Source organism: Pogonomyrmex barbatus, unplaced genomic scaffold, assembly GCF_055798465.1.
Source record: "Pogonomyrmex barbatus isolate J1 unplaced genomic scaffold, ASM5579846v1 scaffold8, whole genome shotgun sequence".
Classification (NCBI taxonomy): Eukaryota; Metazoa; Arthropoda; class Insecta; order Hymenoptera; family Formicidae; genus Pogonomyrmex; species Pogonomyrmex barbatus.
Genome location: NW_028297182.1, coordinates 1,490,502 through 1,506,988, shown reverse-complemented (window position 1 = coordinate 1,506,988; position 16,487 = coordinate 1,490,502). Strand labels below are relative to the sequence as shown.

General features: G+C 38.6%; 2 protein-coding genes across 3 annotated transcripts in view; one reads left to right on the top strand and one right to left on the bottom strand.

The window, feature by feature from the left end:
* Positions 1–16,481, bottom strand: part of LOC105425517 (uncharacterized) — a 63,380-nt gene extending 46,899 nt beyond the window's left edge. The window contains exon 1 of the mRNA XM_011636331.2: positions 16,312–16,481. Coding sequence (XP_011634633.2) covers positions 16,312–16,350 — 39 coding nt within the window. The 5' untranslated portion in view covers positions 16,351–16,481. The remainder of the gene's footprint in view (positions 1–16,311) is intronic.
* LOC105425515 (uncharacterized) overlaps positions 1–16,487 on the top strand; it is a 141,800-nt gene that overhangs the window by 86,140 nt on the left and 39,173 nt on the right. The window lies entirely within an intron of this gene.

The following is a 16,487-nucleotide window of genomic DNA, read 5'->3' as shown; positions in this document are numbered from 1 at the left end:
TAACGTTTCGATGGGTACATATAAACATTTAAATATCGCAAAATGTAGATGTTTTTTTTAAAAGTATATATATTTAGTATATATATTAAGTATATATATTTTCCGGATATAGTTCCGGCTTTAAACATTAACTTTTGACATTCTAGCAAGTAAGCCAAAGGCAAACTCGTTTAGCGGAATAAAATGTATGCAACGAACACTGCAATTACCTGCCCGTCTGACTTTCATTTAATTCGCAACGAGCAATCCCTGATTATATATAACTCGAGGATCACTGACGTCTCGTCGGTGACGGAAGTCGGTTACGCACGTCCGTCTCTCTTCCCAACTCTCTCCGCAGGATTTCCTGCGTGCGTAAGGCTCGATAATCCACACGTTGAACGTAGAATGTTGCCTACGCTAAATCATTCTCCGAATCGGCTAGAGGTGGCCGCTCTAATTCCTGCGCTGCACGCTTGGCCGGCGCACCACGACGTACACACGTGCACCGGCCCTCTCTGTCTTTCTCTCTCATTATCTCTCTTTGTTTTTTCATCTTTCATTCGCCGCTTCCTTTACGTACAGAATTCGCTTTATCCGCTCTACAACGTCGCGCGCGCATAATGCGGACAGGAAGTTATGGCGACGCGCGAGACTCCCTGTTCTCTCTTTCTCTCTCTCCCTCTTTCTCTTCCTTTTCTCTCTCTCCGGATGCGCTCGATGCCTCCCTTCCGGTATGATGCTATCGTGTCGACGACATCGAACTGAACGCGAGCGGCGCGTCGCGTCACGACGACGATACGTCATCCGGCAATGCATCCGACGAGCGGTGTCTCCCGCACCAACTCGTTTCGGCGTGCCGCGGCAGATGGCGCTACGTGCCGGTGTCTGCGTCGTGATCCCGCTGGAAGTTACCATCGAAATCGAAACTACCGTGCCACGTGTGATCGATTGTGTCGCTGATTTTTATACGATAGCAACTTTATAAAAGGGAGAGGAAGATTCTCGAACTTACTGACAAATTATCTTACTCAATGTTTTAAATATTAGGGAATTTTTGTCAATTTACACATGCAGAAATAAAAAGATAAAGATAGAAAAAAAATATTGAAAATATTTAAAAAGAATTTAAAAATACATTGTCGAGCGAAATAAAATAAATATATTGTTACATTTAAATAAAATATTTGATTGCTATAAAATTTTTTTTAGAAATGGAATTTCGAATTTTTTATTTTTATGTAGATATTTTCTGCTTTTCACTAAATATGCGATTTTTTTACTTGTGATAAAAAAATAAAAACAATTATATCACGATAAAATTAAAATTTGTAATTTTTTTAGTTGCTAATTGATGATTGCTAGATCAATTTATAATTTATAATTCTTTATTTATAATTTTGGAATTGATTTTATACTATATATGATTAAAATTAAAAGTAAATTTTCAATTTAAATTAGCCAAATAAATTTTTTGAATATAAAATCATATACATTCGTTTATATAAATTATAGGATAAATATTAAATGATTAAAAAAAGTATTCTTGGCAAGAGAGATTGACAAAAGTGTCAATCAGAATAAAAGTATTCTCATCTTATAATTTATCAAATTTTTGTTACACGATGTAATTGTGATGAATTGCAAATCTATATAATATTTCATCCTTTATGCGAATATATTAAGAATTTATTCGTTATAATTCCGCCGATTCCGGTTTGCGTTGATTATTTCATGAAAACGAATAGACCGGTGAAAATTATTCTTTATTTTTATTCTGGTAGATCTATTTTTTTCGTTTGCACAATTTTATCTACACATTTTCCAGGTTTAGAAAATCGAGCAAGATTCTTTATCTCGACCTGCGTTTTATAGCGAAAACATCAGCGAACATCACGACGGCGAACGATAACGATTTTTCGCGTTGCGAAAACTATGTTTCCCCGAAAAATAAATATTAACTCCGTCAACAAGTTTCGGCAGACGTGGATGGACGCGTATGTCTCTATTATATCCCGCATGAAAACCGATCATCCGGATTTAATCTCTCATCCAATTACCTCACTCTTATTTACAGATCTAATTCCGCAAGATTTAATGAATACCTTTGTAGGGTTTCTACCTTGTTTTCAAGGGTTTCGATCTAATCGATAAAAGTTCTTGATTTTTTTTCCCCTCTGTTTCTCGTCCAAAGAGTCTTGAGATTTCTGCATTTTAGAAGAAGATTAAACGATTAAAAAAAAAAAATAATAGAATAAGATGTGTCTTCTTCGTGCCTTGGCAAAATTGATATAATAACTTCTTTTTGTCTTAATCAGAATCAGGATTTGAATCGTCGACGGAACCTAGAACGTTCTAGAAAACTCTTAAGAAAATCTCATTTCTACTGCCACCTCCAACCTTTTCCAATCAATTGATCACGAAAAGCCTGGGATGAATCGCCTACTCGCGTTTCTCGCGATTTCGGAGGCGGAATTAATCGCGAAAATAAAACGGCGGGGCTGGCAGGAGATAGATCATAATTCGGGGGAGGACGCGGGAGACATCTGAATTATCGCGATCGTTATGCCGGCTATTAATACCGGCCGCGTTCAACGGATTTCAACGGCGCGCCCGTTCCAGTTATTCGCCATTTACAAGTTACGGCCACGCGATTATCGTACCACGCGTTCCGCGCGAGAGCTGTTTCCCTTATTATTTATTTTATTTCCGCCGCGGAAACCGCGTTCGTTAACGTCGCGCACAAGCCTGCCTCTCGTTCGCGCTGCGCGTGTTGCGCGAACATCGTACGTACATACACACAACGACAAATTGCGCAAGATGCACCGTTGATCGTGGGAACGGGACAGTAGCGACAGTAGCGTAACGTTACCCGGCCGTATCGCGTTGGTATTGTAAAATGCCACGAAAGATTAGAAACCTCCCGAGGAGGAAGCCCCCCCCCACCCCCACCCCCAGGCTGGATGCGTCTGTCGTAGAACGAAAATGTCCGCGCGTGCAATTAGCCGCGAGACGTGAGGTACCTCGGAAAAACGAAAGGGGCATAAATTTAATCCCATTAATTCGGAGCTGAAGATAATTTTCTCTAGGCCTGATAATTATAATATTTCGTTCACGTTCGCCGGCTGAGAACGCGCGCGGAATACAGCTCGCGAATACATTCGCGGTGTATACGCGCACGTGTGCCATTTCTCAAGCGATCATTTGCATTCTTTGTTAATTCGCCGTTGGGCGCGTAGAAAATATAGACAAGAGGAATACGTATCTAAATTCACTCTTGTATCGAGAAACGGAAGAGGCTCAGGTGATTCGCGCAGCCAAACACAGGACGCATGATATTTCGAACTCTTCAAACTTTACAACCAATTTAAAAACGGATCCACCTGCTGATTCTAAAATCTATCCAAGAGAAATTCGATATCGTATTCCAAAAAAAAAAAAAAAGGAAAGAGCTATTTTTCGAATTAAGTTAAAATTCTCACGTTCCGACGGATTTTCCATTTTTTTTTTCTCATTAATAAAATATATTCAAGAACTGACAAAACTTGAAATTTTCTAGTGAATTTTTCAAGTGAAAAACTGATGACTCGCGATCGATGAGGAACGGGGCGTGAGTGCTAGTTCTAAATGTTCGCTAAATATTTGTAGTCGATCGAGACCGACGGCGATTGGCGTAACTCATCTCTTTGTATTCGATTTCACTTGTAGTTTCCACGCTGGCATAAGCATGAATGTACGTTCCCTGCCGTGATATTCTATATTAAAGATCCGGTCGGCGGCGCGTACATACGTCAAAGTAAATAGGAAGAGTCGCGCATGAGTGTGCGGCTAAAGCGCAGTACACACGGTGTCCCGCTGCGGGACACGCAACACACGAGCGCGAGCCTCGATTGACCCGGCCATTGTACACGAGCAAATATTGCGCGCAAGACGCATTCCATTAATTAATATCGGGACATAATATCGGAGCATTCTTGCCCCTGCGTCCCTCGTTTTACCCACCTGTGCAAATATTCATTCCTCTCTCCCTCCCCCTCCCTCCCTTCCTCTCTCTCTTCCTCCCTCCCTCCCTCTCTCCTTCTCTTCCTCTCTCGTCACTTGCGATACACAAAACATCTGTTTTAACAACTCAGACTAATATTTTGACGGCAGTCTAAGATCAGACGTACACGGAAGAAAACAGTTTTACTAAAACGTGTATAAAAATTTGATTCGAATATAAGAAGTTAAAAATAATTTTGTTGGGCCATCGAAATAATTATGTGGGATGCTTATTAGAATATCGAAAGTTTTTGCAGTGTTCATCATGATGCTCAAATATCTTGCATAATTATTTTGATAGTCCAATAAAATTATTTTTAAATCTGCATTCAATTTTAAATTTTAGATATTTCAGAAAAATCTGATGAATCCCCTATATTTTGCAATCCAGAAGTACAAATTATGTTTCGTATGCGGCGCATATTTATTTGGCAAAACTAGTTGAGAGATAATGAAATGAATCGATGTGCGTAATCTTTCAAATTTTTGTTTCATCTCTCGCAAATATACGCGCCCAGTTCACATTCCGTGGTATATATGACAGAATATTGTTTTTTTTTCTGAGCATTGGAAAATGTGATTTTAATTATCGGAGAAAGAATTTCAATGATTTATATCTCTGATTTGTATTTTCGCAATGGCTTGAATATCTCGTTGACAATTATAACAGAATTATTAATAAAATTATTTTAAGAAAAAGTTAATTTCTTGTTTAATTATCTCAAACAGTCCATATATACCGTTTAATAAAGGCTGCTCATTCAGCCTTAAATATGTTAGAGTCGAGATTAACTGCGATATAAATAGGATGAATAACTAATTCAAGAACTTCTGAAAATAAAATAAGCTTCCACGTTAATAGATAACGAGCGTGCAAGGTTGACGGAATAATGAAGTATAATATCTTCCTACTCGCTATTTATATCTATTGAAAGTATTTCTCAAATCTGATTTACGTACTTAAAGCGTTCAGCGTTAAAATAGAATAGCCGAGTCTTTATGTAGAAAGGTAATTTTATATAATAATGAAAAATGATTTTAATTAAAAGTTATTTTGGTCAATATTTCTCATTGAAATAGCAATATTAAATCATTTTTATACTATTTTTATATTATTTTTATTAGCATTTTTATATCATTTTATATCATTTTTATATTATTTATATAATACATGTATAATGGAGATTTTATACATTACACGTGTAAATTAACAAAACAGAAATATATATCTACATAAAATATTACTGCTATCTACTTGAACGTGAATACTATGTGAAAAAAATTATACCGAAAATGTTCAGGAATCGTTCTATAATTTATTTCAGTGTCATTTCGCATTTTTCTCACGACAGTGTCCGTAATCAGTCACGTAACTGACTTTTTAAGCTTACCTTTCCGCTAAAAGACTCGATAGGCCTTCAATATTTTCTTCCTCTCCTCGATATTTCATGTAGCTTCGATATCCATTATTTTCCGCTCCATTTCTCGCGCGTGATAGCGCATTAATAATAACTCCCAAAGAGAGCGGGATTTAAAAATGTAGTTGATATAATTTACCAGTGCAAACAACAGATGGATAAATTCGACGTCTTGCCTCACCTCCTATTTTATTTATTTTTTGCTTATACTCTCCTTTTCGCTTATACCTCCTTTCCTCCTTCCTCTTTTCCATCTGAGGAGCATGTGCGATGTCTACACTGACTCCTCGATATGAAACCATCGCTACCGATCCAGACATTCGCTGTGCCATTAGTCTTCATGGAGGTAGACTTTCCATTCTGAACGCCGTCAGCACGAGAGACGTCGCACACTTGCAGCCTCCTCCCCCCCCTCCCTCTCTCCCTCCTTCGGCACTTCGGATATTTTCTCCGTATTTCGTCGTATTTCGTCGTTTTCGCCATTTGACTCGCAATACGAGGCTCGCGAGTCGGCGTTACGCGTCGCGCTTCCTCTTCTCTCCTGTCCGTAGGAGATCGAGTTCACGGGGAATATAAAAATGCGGGAAAAGTCCAAGGATCACCCGTCGCCGTGGTCGTCGGGAACGCCGGAGTGGAATTAATTCCGATCACGAAGACGACAGTACTAGCGGAATGTGCCCGAGTGCACACGCGTGCGCGCGCGCATCGAGGTCCCGGGTTCCTTTACATGACAGAAACGTCGAGGGGGGGGGAGGGGGGGACGCGGGACGCGGGTCGGACACAAATTTCCGTTTTTGCGTAAATATTTATAAAGGCCACCCCGCGCACGGCGAACCCGTTTGCGTTTTTTTTCCTTTTTGCGGTTAATATCGCACACGGGCGGTGTTGAGCGTGTAAATATTTTGCATGCATACTGTATGCACAGCGGTACCGACTTTATTACATCGAGGCCTCTCTCCTCGCACCAGTTTCTTTGTTTCGCAAAATTCAACTGTGAGAATTGCTCGAAGCCTATCGGAATCAGAGAGCGAAGAGTCGAGATTTTATTTATAAATTATTCTTTGTAGGAAAAAGGGGCGCGAAAGAGATATATAGATTGTGGCATTTATAATAAGATAATTTTTGATAAATTTCTCCATTTAATATTCTAGAAATTTAAAAATATTCTTGATTTCAAAAACGCACATTTTTTTTTATCTTAAAATGCAAAAACTGTAAACTAATTCCTAAGTATATAAATTCTATTTGATATTTCTCCGTTGCGCGCGCTTTCTGTCTATATATTTAAAAAAAGCTGAGGGTAATCAAAAAGATAAGAGATTCCTAAGCATTTTCTACGCCGGTTCCCACCGGCATATTTAATAAACTTGCTTTTTTGGAGATAACGCTGGAGATAACGCTTTTTTGGAAATAGACGCTTCCAAATCTATCTCTCGCGCAGATTCGATTAAATCGATTAAAATTAATACAAGACGATTTAACGTCTGGTTGCTCAAGCGTGGCAACGAAAAAGCAACCGTGCGAATTGCCTCACTTTGACAAATTAATAAATCGGCCGTTCGTTTTTGGCTTGTTACGGCCCATTAAAGTCGAGCGCGCAAATCGGTCCATCTTCTCGCGATAACGCGCCGTTGGTTCTTCTCGGATGGAGCTCGCGCGTCATTGCTCCATCCGCCCCGGGAAACTGGATCAACGCGTATCGCTGACGCCGTCGGATTATCTCTCGTGACGCGGTTTGCCGTTCGTTTCGTCTCGTTTCCGGAATAACGTGCGGAATCGCGCGGCACGATCCCAACGGAAACGTCGATATTCGACGGGCGTCTCATTTGTCATTCGCCGAAGCGGCCACGCGCGCCGTGCATTTTGCTCGATTAACCAAGTAATTTGGCGCGTTTAACGGTTTCGCTTTTCCATCAATCACCGCGTGATGGATCGGCCCAGGATACCACCCGCATTTGCGAGGTGATAACACGTCTCGCCCTTTGATTACGCTCGCACTTTGCGGTGCCGGCTCCGCGCGCGTTAACGAGACCCGCCCGTTGAAATGCCCGCCGAAAAAAGGCGCGGCCCTCCGCGCTGAAAATTTCTGTCACCGCTAGCGCCGGGAACGTTCCGGGATTACTCTCTCCCCGAAATATTCGTCGTCGATGATATATAATCGTCCAATATTGTTGACTTTTATATGACAGAGAACAGGCTGCAATCATGGGAGTTATCAGGAAAGTCAACGTGCATTCGCGCACGATGGGAAAGATAGAGAGAGAGAGAGAGAGAGAGAGAGAGAGAGAAATTTATTGAAAAATAATACTTTACTCACTTAGAATTTTTCATGTAATAATTTGTTCTTAATTCTTAAAATCAAATTTAAATTTTATAGTTTACGAATTGAGACAATGTAATAAAAAATTTTTGATTTTTAAAAGATTCTTGAAGATATGGCAATCTTTAGCATTTTATATTATGTCTATATACGTACATAAATGTTCATATATCAAGTATTACAAAGTTGTATATATTTTTATGTCGTATGAAGAAAATAGCATTTCTTAAAAATAAGATTATTTAACAATTGCATAGAAATTTCATTATCTACGATAGCTTTCATGATATAACGATTATATTAATGGTGCACATACGTTTGTTTAGTTTTGATAAAAATAATAATAAAAAAAAAAAAATCATATTGATCGCAGCGATTTTGCTCTCTGACGTGCATTCTATTCGACTCCATTGTTCTCTGAAACAGATCTTTTTTTGATTGGGCGGGATGATAAGGCAGTAACATTTGAGTTTAAGGCAGTAACACAGTTCTGCCTCATCAGCGTGCGTGAGCCCCAGCCCTGCCGTATTTTGAAAGCATAAGGTGCAGCCCGGACACGACGTTGCTCGCGAGGAAGTTTCGCTACGCCCAAAACCTCCTCTTCGCATTCTATCAGTGTCACGTGTCACCACGTGATTTATGGATCAGTCAAACGTGTCGGCGTTATCATAAATCAAACAAACCCTTTCTTTACGTTACAACCGGACCGGACGACGCCGTTATTCGGCCATTGAAAACCCGTTCCCGTGGCATTGTCGATCGGCGACGGGAATCGGGGAGATAAAATATCATCGCGGTGTACTTCGCGTACGTGTGTTACGTGAGTATGTGTTAATCTTACGATAATTAAACTGTTCCACGGTGTGATGTTAGCTTTAGGCTTAGAACGGTAACGCTTAATTGCATCAGCCCCGGTGTAGTAGGAACCAGCATAAATTATCGAGGCTGAGAAAACTTCTGGGGAAGCTTTAAGCAACATCAACACAGACGACCAAAGTATCTATTGACATTGCGATAGATTGTGAGATTGTACGTAAACGTCACTTCTCTCGTTCTCGTTCGCAATTCGCATAATGATCGGCCAAGCTTGCGCAGCGATATTTCATTTCTAGTAAAGGATTTATATATAATATATACGGATGAATATTATCGAATTTAGATTATTATTTGCATCGTTATTAATTTATAAAAACATATTTTTGGAAAATTTGAGGGAATCTCTTATTTATTTTTGCTAAAAATCAGGCATTTTAATAATGAACTATTTCCGCAAGCTCTTCTGTCAGAGGGATTATAATACTTTATATACTTATATACTTATATACTTATCTGATAGAATTTTTGAGAAATTATAATTAATATATAGCAGAACATGCATTGAACGAATGAAAATTTCGCAGCTCCAAGAAAATGTGATTACAACAGTTTCTGAAAAAAAAACAAGAAAATTTATTTGTCCTTTTAGAATTATCATGTTATATCTTATATTTTTAATTAAATGTGTACGGTAATAAATGTATAAATTTCTACACGATACATATCGAAATACATGAAATATTGATTGAAAACATGCGAAAGATAATAAAAAATGTATCGTGGATGTTTCGAAAATCGATAATGTCCGAAAAACGTCGATCGCAGCCAAGATTGTAACTTTGGCAGATACGATATTCTACACTATAAATTGCAGATGCAAAAAAAAAATCGCGGCTTGGCTTTGTGCCACAAATAAGCGTGGAGATCGTTTTTTTTTTTTTTTCAGACGCGACTCGAGATATCGAAATCTGAGCCCGTCGAAAATTTCATCGGTTTCAATACCTAATATATCGACCAGCGTTCAGCGCGAAACCATGACAACCTCTCTCGCGTTATGCCCTACGCGCGGCAATGCACGGCCGTCGATATGTCGAGGTGCAAGGGTTTAATGGATACTAATCGATGTCGTGTTAGGACCCCCACCGGGATGCCATTACGACGGACAGCGTATTATATTTTTACGGCTATGAGCGCCAACTACGAGAGGGAAGCTTTTCGCGCGCGCGTGCAGAACGTCAATTTCTCGCTTACCTTTCCCTTCGCGCGCCAACGAGGTGGTGACGAACGATCTAGTAGGTGTGTGTGTGTGTGTGTGTGTGTGTGTGTGTGTGTGTGTGTGTGTGTGTGTGTGTGTGTGTGTAATTTTGCTATCTATATATATATATATTTTGCAAAAAGATTTACATAATTTTGCATGAAACTGAAATTTATCGATCGACTGCCATTGCTGTTAACGTGCATCCTGTCAGTCAAACGCTCGTCAGCCGAAGTACACATTGCCGTACGCGATGCGTGGCGTATGATCGACATTTTTGAGATTACTATCGTTACGACGTCCCCCCTCTTCTCTCTCTCTCTCTCTCTCTCTCTCTCTCTCTCTCTCTCTCTCTCTCTCTCGCTCTAAATGCAGGCCGCATCCCCTCTTCCGTCCCGTCAAATTTCACCGCTGTTTGACGTATCCTATAAGACGCTCATGACGGGCTTTACCTTTTACCCGACGTGCGTTGTTATTTAAACGTCTCGATGAAGAGACGAGAAGTGGCAGAATTGGGGATAAAAAAATTGAAAAAAAAACCAAGGAAAGACATTAGCGGCCTGTCTTCCTCTCGATACAGTTTACAGACTGTGTTAAAGTAGTAATGTTAATATATTCATCTTGTGTAGGTGCTCTTGGGACATCATTTATTCGAGTAACGAGAAAGAAATGTGAAAGAGGTGTTTATTGAAACTTTAATTCATGAAATCAATGTTTATTCATCGAAAAGATTTGAAGCAAAGATGCATTAACAAATTTTGTTCAAAGTATTACATGTTATTGGAGATTTCAGATTTATCATTTTATTATCGCTCATATTTCACTTTATCTTATCATATCATTTCCGTTTGTTCGTAAAATATGATATAAAAGAGATTTTAGAGATAACTTTGTAAAACTTTTTCGAAAGCCATCTTTCCTTTTTAACGATATTTCGAAGTATGCGGAACACGTGTTACGTCCGCGGGAAAATCCCCGCGATCCTCGGCACTTCACTGTCTCGGGGAAAAAAAATCATATTCATCTTTCGGAGACAAATCCTAGCGGTGGCGGTTCGGAAGCAATCTCGTTTGACAGCTTACCGTCGCCACCGCGCCACAATTCGATATGTACTGTATCGACACACACACACACACACACACACACACACACACACATACACGCACACATAAACACACTGGCGTGAGCATATCAGACCTCGCAGAAATTGAATCAGCAACGGTCGGAGGAATCCGTAAACGGAAACGTAAACGCGAATCAACGGCGCGCCCTCGACGCTTCTCTCATGTACGCGCAACGCTTCGTTGCTAAAGATAATATCGTTCCATTCGACAAATCGGCACGTATCGCGGCTCGGAAAAAGCACCGACTCGTCCATCACTCATGTATCTACAGAATTAAGAGAGAGACGAAAGTGCATTTATAGATATAATCGCATTTCCAAATCAATTCACGCATTAATATCAGCAAATTATGAAACGTCGGTTAAAAAAATATTTAAAAAAATCAATTTTTAATTAAAAGCCTTTTACCCCTAAAATAAATTCAAATTTTACTACGTTAAATTAAATGTCATTTAAATGAATAAAAACTGAGATTATTATTAGGGATAACGTCGTAACAAAATTCAACGTGCTGTTACAACAAAATGTCGGTATATTATACGTAATGAAAAATCTATTTATCGGATACACTCTCCGTTATTCTTAAAGATAAGAGGCCTCATTTAAAAAATTTGACGCGACATCAATTTCGTTCTCGGAGCCTATTATAATATCGACATGATAATCAATTTTTCTCCCTCAATGATGTCTGATGAAAAACGTACGAGCGATTTTTAATATTTGAACATTCGATATGTGAATAGCCTCGCTTCTGCATACTACATCGAATTGGAGGGAGAGTAATGTAAAGTGCATCGCGCTCAGAAACAGGCAGGAAAAATGATCGAAGGAGCCGAAAAACGATTTAAAGCCATTCTCATGCTGCACACCTACACACACGTGTGTGTGTGTGTGTGTGTGTGTGTGTGTGTGTGTGTGTGTGTGTGTGTGTGTGTGTGTGTGTGTGTGTGTGTGTGTGTGCATACATATACGTGTAACGTTTTTTTCCATCGATATATAACCGCGGTGCCTCGCCGTTACACCGGATCCCGCCATTCCTTTCTTAAGGAATGAACTTTCGAGAACGGGGATACTCGGATAAATCTAACGATGATGATCGTGGGAAATATGACGGTGATTTGTTGGAGATTGAGAAAAACAGTGATCATTTAGCTGGGCGAGAGCCCCTAAGTCTCCCGGTCCTTTCGGCTCGCGAACTCATATATTTCACATCCGGTGCGTCAAACGGAAGGAGGAAAGTCCGTATTAGCGGATCGAACAGATTTTCTTGACAGACGAGTGTCTCTTCGTGCGGATAAGAGTCGGAAAATGCAACATTCTGACATATCCGCGGGTCTATCCAAGTGTTTACAAAAGTTTCCAAGCTGCTTGAATTACGTTTCCACAAGTTAATATAAAATAACAGATTTACAAACTCTGAGAGAGAGAGAGAGAGAGAGGGGTGAGGGAGGGGCGGAGTATATATTTTAATATAAAATGCAGGATATAATGTATCATATGAAAAATGTCATGTGCCGTTGATTTCGATTGTCCGCTTATAATATCGCAAAATTGCATAGAATTTTCTCTCCAAAAAGTGATACAGAATTAATTTTCCATATTGAAATATGGATATTTAATTCAGAATAACTGTATTGCGTCAAATGGCCGGATTCTATTATTCGGCTCGCGTTATTTCGTATCGATATTTTTTTATTAGCTCGACGGGACGGACTGTAACGTAGTTTGATCATTGCGAAGCGGCGCACCTGATACCCGGCGATACCGTAATTCAAGGAAAGGTGATTCTAATGCCCGTGAAACGTGGCTATTTTATTACCACCAACCAAAGGGAAAAAAAAAACGAGACTGAAGTTTTGACCATTCGCAGCTGTTTCGCCATTCGATGGCGTTACTACGGGCAGTATTTTACGTCGGCGGAAGGGAGGCGTTGTCGATGGTCCTTTTGTTCCCATCAATTTGTTGATGAATTTGAGCCATATATTAGTCGATAATCCAATTCGTCAATAATGTCCGCTGATGCATCGGTCGGATTATTATTAAAACGGTTTGGCGTGCTTGCGCCGCACATTGGAAGCACTAAGGCTTTTATTCGGCCTCGAAACAACGCCACGATTTTGTTACTCTGCCGTTAAAAACTATATAATTTCTACTTAAATACACTGAGGACGCGACATATTTACTACAATGCGATTTCTTAATTAGAATGTAATACAAATATATAATTGAAATATATCGTATGTATACTTCAAATAAAACAACATTGTTTGAACATGAGTATTACATTTGTTTTTTATAATTTTTATATTAATGAAAAATTATGAAAAATTTACAGATTATTCTAAATCGTATTTAAAAATTATACAAAAAGCTTCAGCAGTAGTAAAAATTGTTGATCAAAAATTATTTAAATAAATAAGTAGAAACATGCTCTAATAGAAATGTAAAAAAAAATATCATTTTTTAAATTATTTTATATATTAAATATTCAAGATTATTTATGTAAAGTTTCATTGCAATTTAATTTTTATTTACAAAACAACTAATTGCTGTGTCGCAATGAAACTTTACATAAATTATCTTGAAGTACTTATATAAAAAAAGTTGAGATTTTTATCATTATTTCTGAATTAATTCTGAATTTCAATTAAAGCATACTTTTACTTTATATTTAAATACATTTTTATTCAGGTTTTAAATCAAAATCCGCAAAATTTTTGTATTATTTTTCAGATCTAGAATAATCTTTCTAGATTAATTCTTTCATTACATATAAAAATAGGTGTAATACGTCCTATTTAATAGCTATATACATTAAATTTAATAACATGACTATGTCGAACATATTCTCTGAAAATGTATGAGTCGTAACATGAAACTTCGTCATTTATTACTTTTTGCGATACAGACGAAGATCTCGCGCCGTTTAAAGCCTTTATTACGACTAAATTGCGTGGCACTTAGCTTTAAACGTCGTTAAGCGCTGAGAGAACTCTACTTTGTTTCACTGTTCCCCTGCAGGAAGAGTCAGGACAAGAAGCAGCAAAGGGGAACATGAATAGAAAACAGTAAGGGATTCAGCATAGTCGTTTCGATACTTAATACTTCCTTTTAAATATCTGAATGTCGAAGATTACAATCTTAGGAAGTTAATGTACGGCACGATTTTTCACTGCCATATCATTCATAGAAAGCGGAAAGCGCTGAAAACGCACAGACCGACCAAATCCAGTTCTGAGAAAGATTCAAGCCGAGTATCCGGAGAGTTGTTTGGGCTCACCTCAGACCTTTACCTTTCATAATTCAGATAGATCACGTATACTGGAAGGGTTTTCTACAGTCGCCATTTCTTCACATTAGTCGCGCTTGGTTCTTTTATTACGGAGAGAACAATCTTAAATTTGTGTTATACCCCGGAGTTGGTTGTCGTGCGACTTGGTCCGCTTGTATTTTCAGCGTTTCGCAACAAGACTTAAGCCTTCGAGTTCTATTCGCCGAAACGAGAACCGGAACCGAGAGGGACAAAGAGAGCGAGGTCTCCCGAGGAGTGGTGGGGGAAACGCCATTATTCAGAAGTTATTATCCTTCATTCTTCCGCAACGCTTGCTTAACTTATTCGATCCAACCGGCCGCCCTCTTATTTCGCGAGTCTCCCGTTGAATTATCTCCTCGTAAATCAATCGCGTCCGGCACCATCGTTCATGTTAGTCCGCCGTTATTATTATCACGCGCGTCCACACGTCGAGCGCGCGCCGAAATTACTGGCCGTTGAATGGAGAGAACGCGAAAAGAATATAAATGGGATTCCGCGCGAGGAGGAAGAAGAGGAAGGCTAAGAAGAAGACGGCCGTGTGGAGGAAGGAGAGAAGGGACGGAGGGGGGAGGGGGGAGCCCGAGCCATTCTTAATTAACTAAAATACGCCACAGGAATACTTCCCTGTCATTTTCTTTTTGTAAACTTTCATTAGAGTCCATCCCGCTTGAGTTCGTTGCAGGTGTTACTCGGGTAATTTCCGGCGTTTCGCGTCGTTTGCGAGAGTCTTTAACCGCCTCTCTTCCTCTCCGCTCCCCTCCTCTCTCTCTCTCTCTCTCTCTCTCTCTCTCTCTCTCTCTCTCTCCTTCCCTGTGTCAACATGTGAAAAAAAATTAATGAATTTGCATATGCATGTTTTCAGGAAAAACTGTTAGAAAAATTACAAGGAATTATACATATCTTTTTTGCTTCTGCCCGCCTCTGTCACGCGGGTTCATTTTTCTTTCGCGGAATTTCCGTCTCGAAAGAGACGTGGGGAGAATTGAAGTGAACGGGAGTGCTCGCCATATATGAATGTGCGACCCTTGGATCAAAAAGTTATTTTCTTCCCATGTAACGTTTATATGAAATATCGCGTTACAATTCTGTCAACTTTCATTAGCGAACTCCTGCGGGAAAGGTAAATACTATATAATAAGGTACTTTACATAAGTATATAAAGACCGACGACATATTGAGAAACATAGAGACGAATAATATAAATATTTTCGATCAAGGCTGGATCTTAATGCTTAATAATTTTTTTTTAATTTTTATATAAATTTAATATCTATTTTTGTAAATAATATCTATGTACTTGAAAATATAAATATTTATTCGTACATTTGTTATTTTAATTTACATCGGTAAAAGTTAATAACGTTGTAGGTTTTTAATTATCCTTTCTTAGTGGAAATTAATTAAAATTTGCCGCCAAGAATATGGATATCGTTTCCTTTAGTGAGATCTACTAGCTTGTTGCTTTGAAAAATATAACTTATCATGTGTGATATAATATGGAATTTTAAATAAACGTGACTTTTAACTAAAATATCAAACGTTATCAGAAATAAATATTAAATACAAACATGTTTACCAGTTTAATGCTAAAGATTTTCCGTTCGTTCGTCATGCCTTGCACAAATATAATTAAATAATATTTTAATTAAAAAAAGTTAATTAATTGAAATAATTCCTTCCTGTTCCAAACATGTTTACAAAATAAAAAAAAAATTATTATTCCGTTGACGAGATAATTCCGTATAACAATGCATTTCCGTAAATCAGTTGTGAAATGAAACCGAACGATCCGAGGGCAGCTCAGGGTATAAAAAAAATTTTGGAGGGAAGGAATAAATTCAGTTTTCAATTTTGAGCTACCGCGTTTTAAGTCTGTTAAAAAATAAGGACGCAAGTAGTCCGCAATATAAAACAATTTTCAATTTCCAATTTATAGATTTATAAATTCAATAATAAAGGATTACTAAGATTTCTAAGATATGGAATAATCCTCTCACCGATTATCCTTTGTAATAAAATTTGCTTACGAAGAAGATATACAATACCTTTACATACAAAAGATTCCTCAACGAAAGATTCCTCATGATAATCCGTTGACATCCATCGCGCGGTTCACAGATAATTTTTCGCGACGCGCGACACTGTATTAAACGCGCGTACAACGTGTGCAGCCTCGCCTTCCGTCCTGTTTCGATTAGCTTATTATTCAGAGTGATGCATT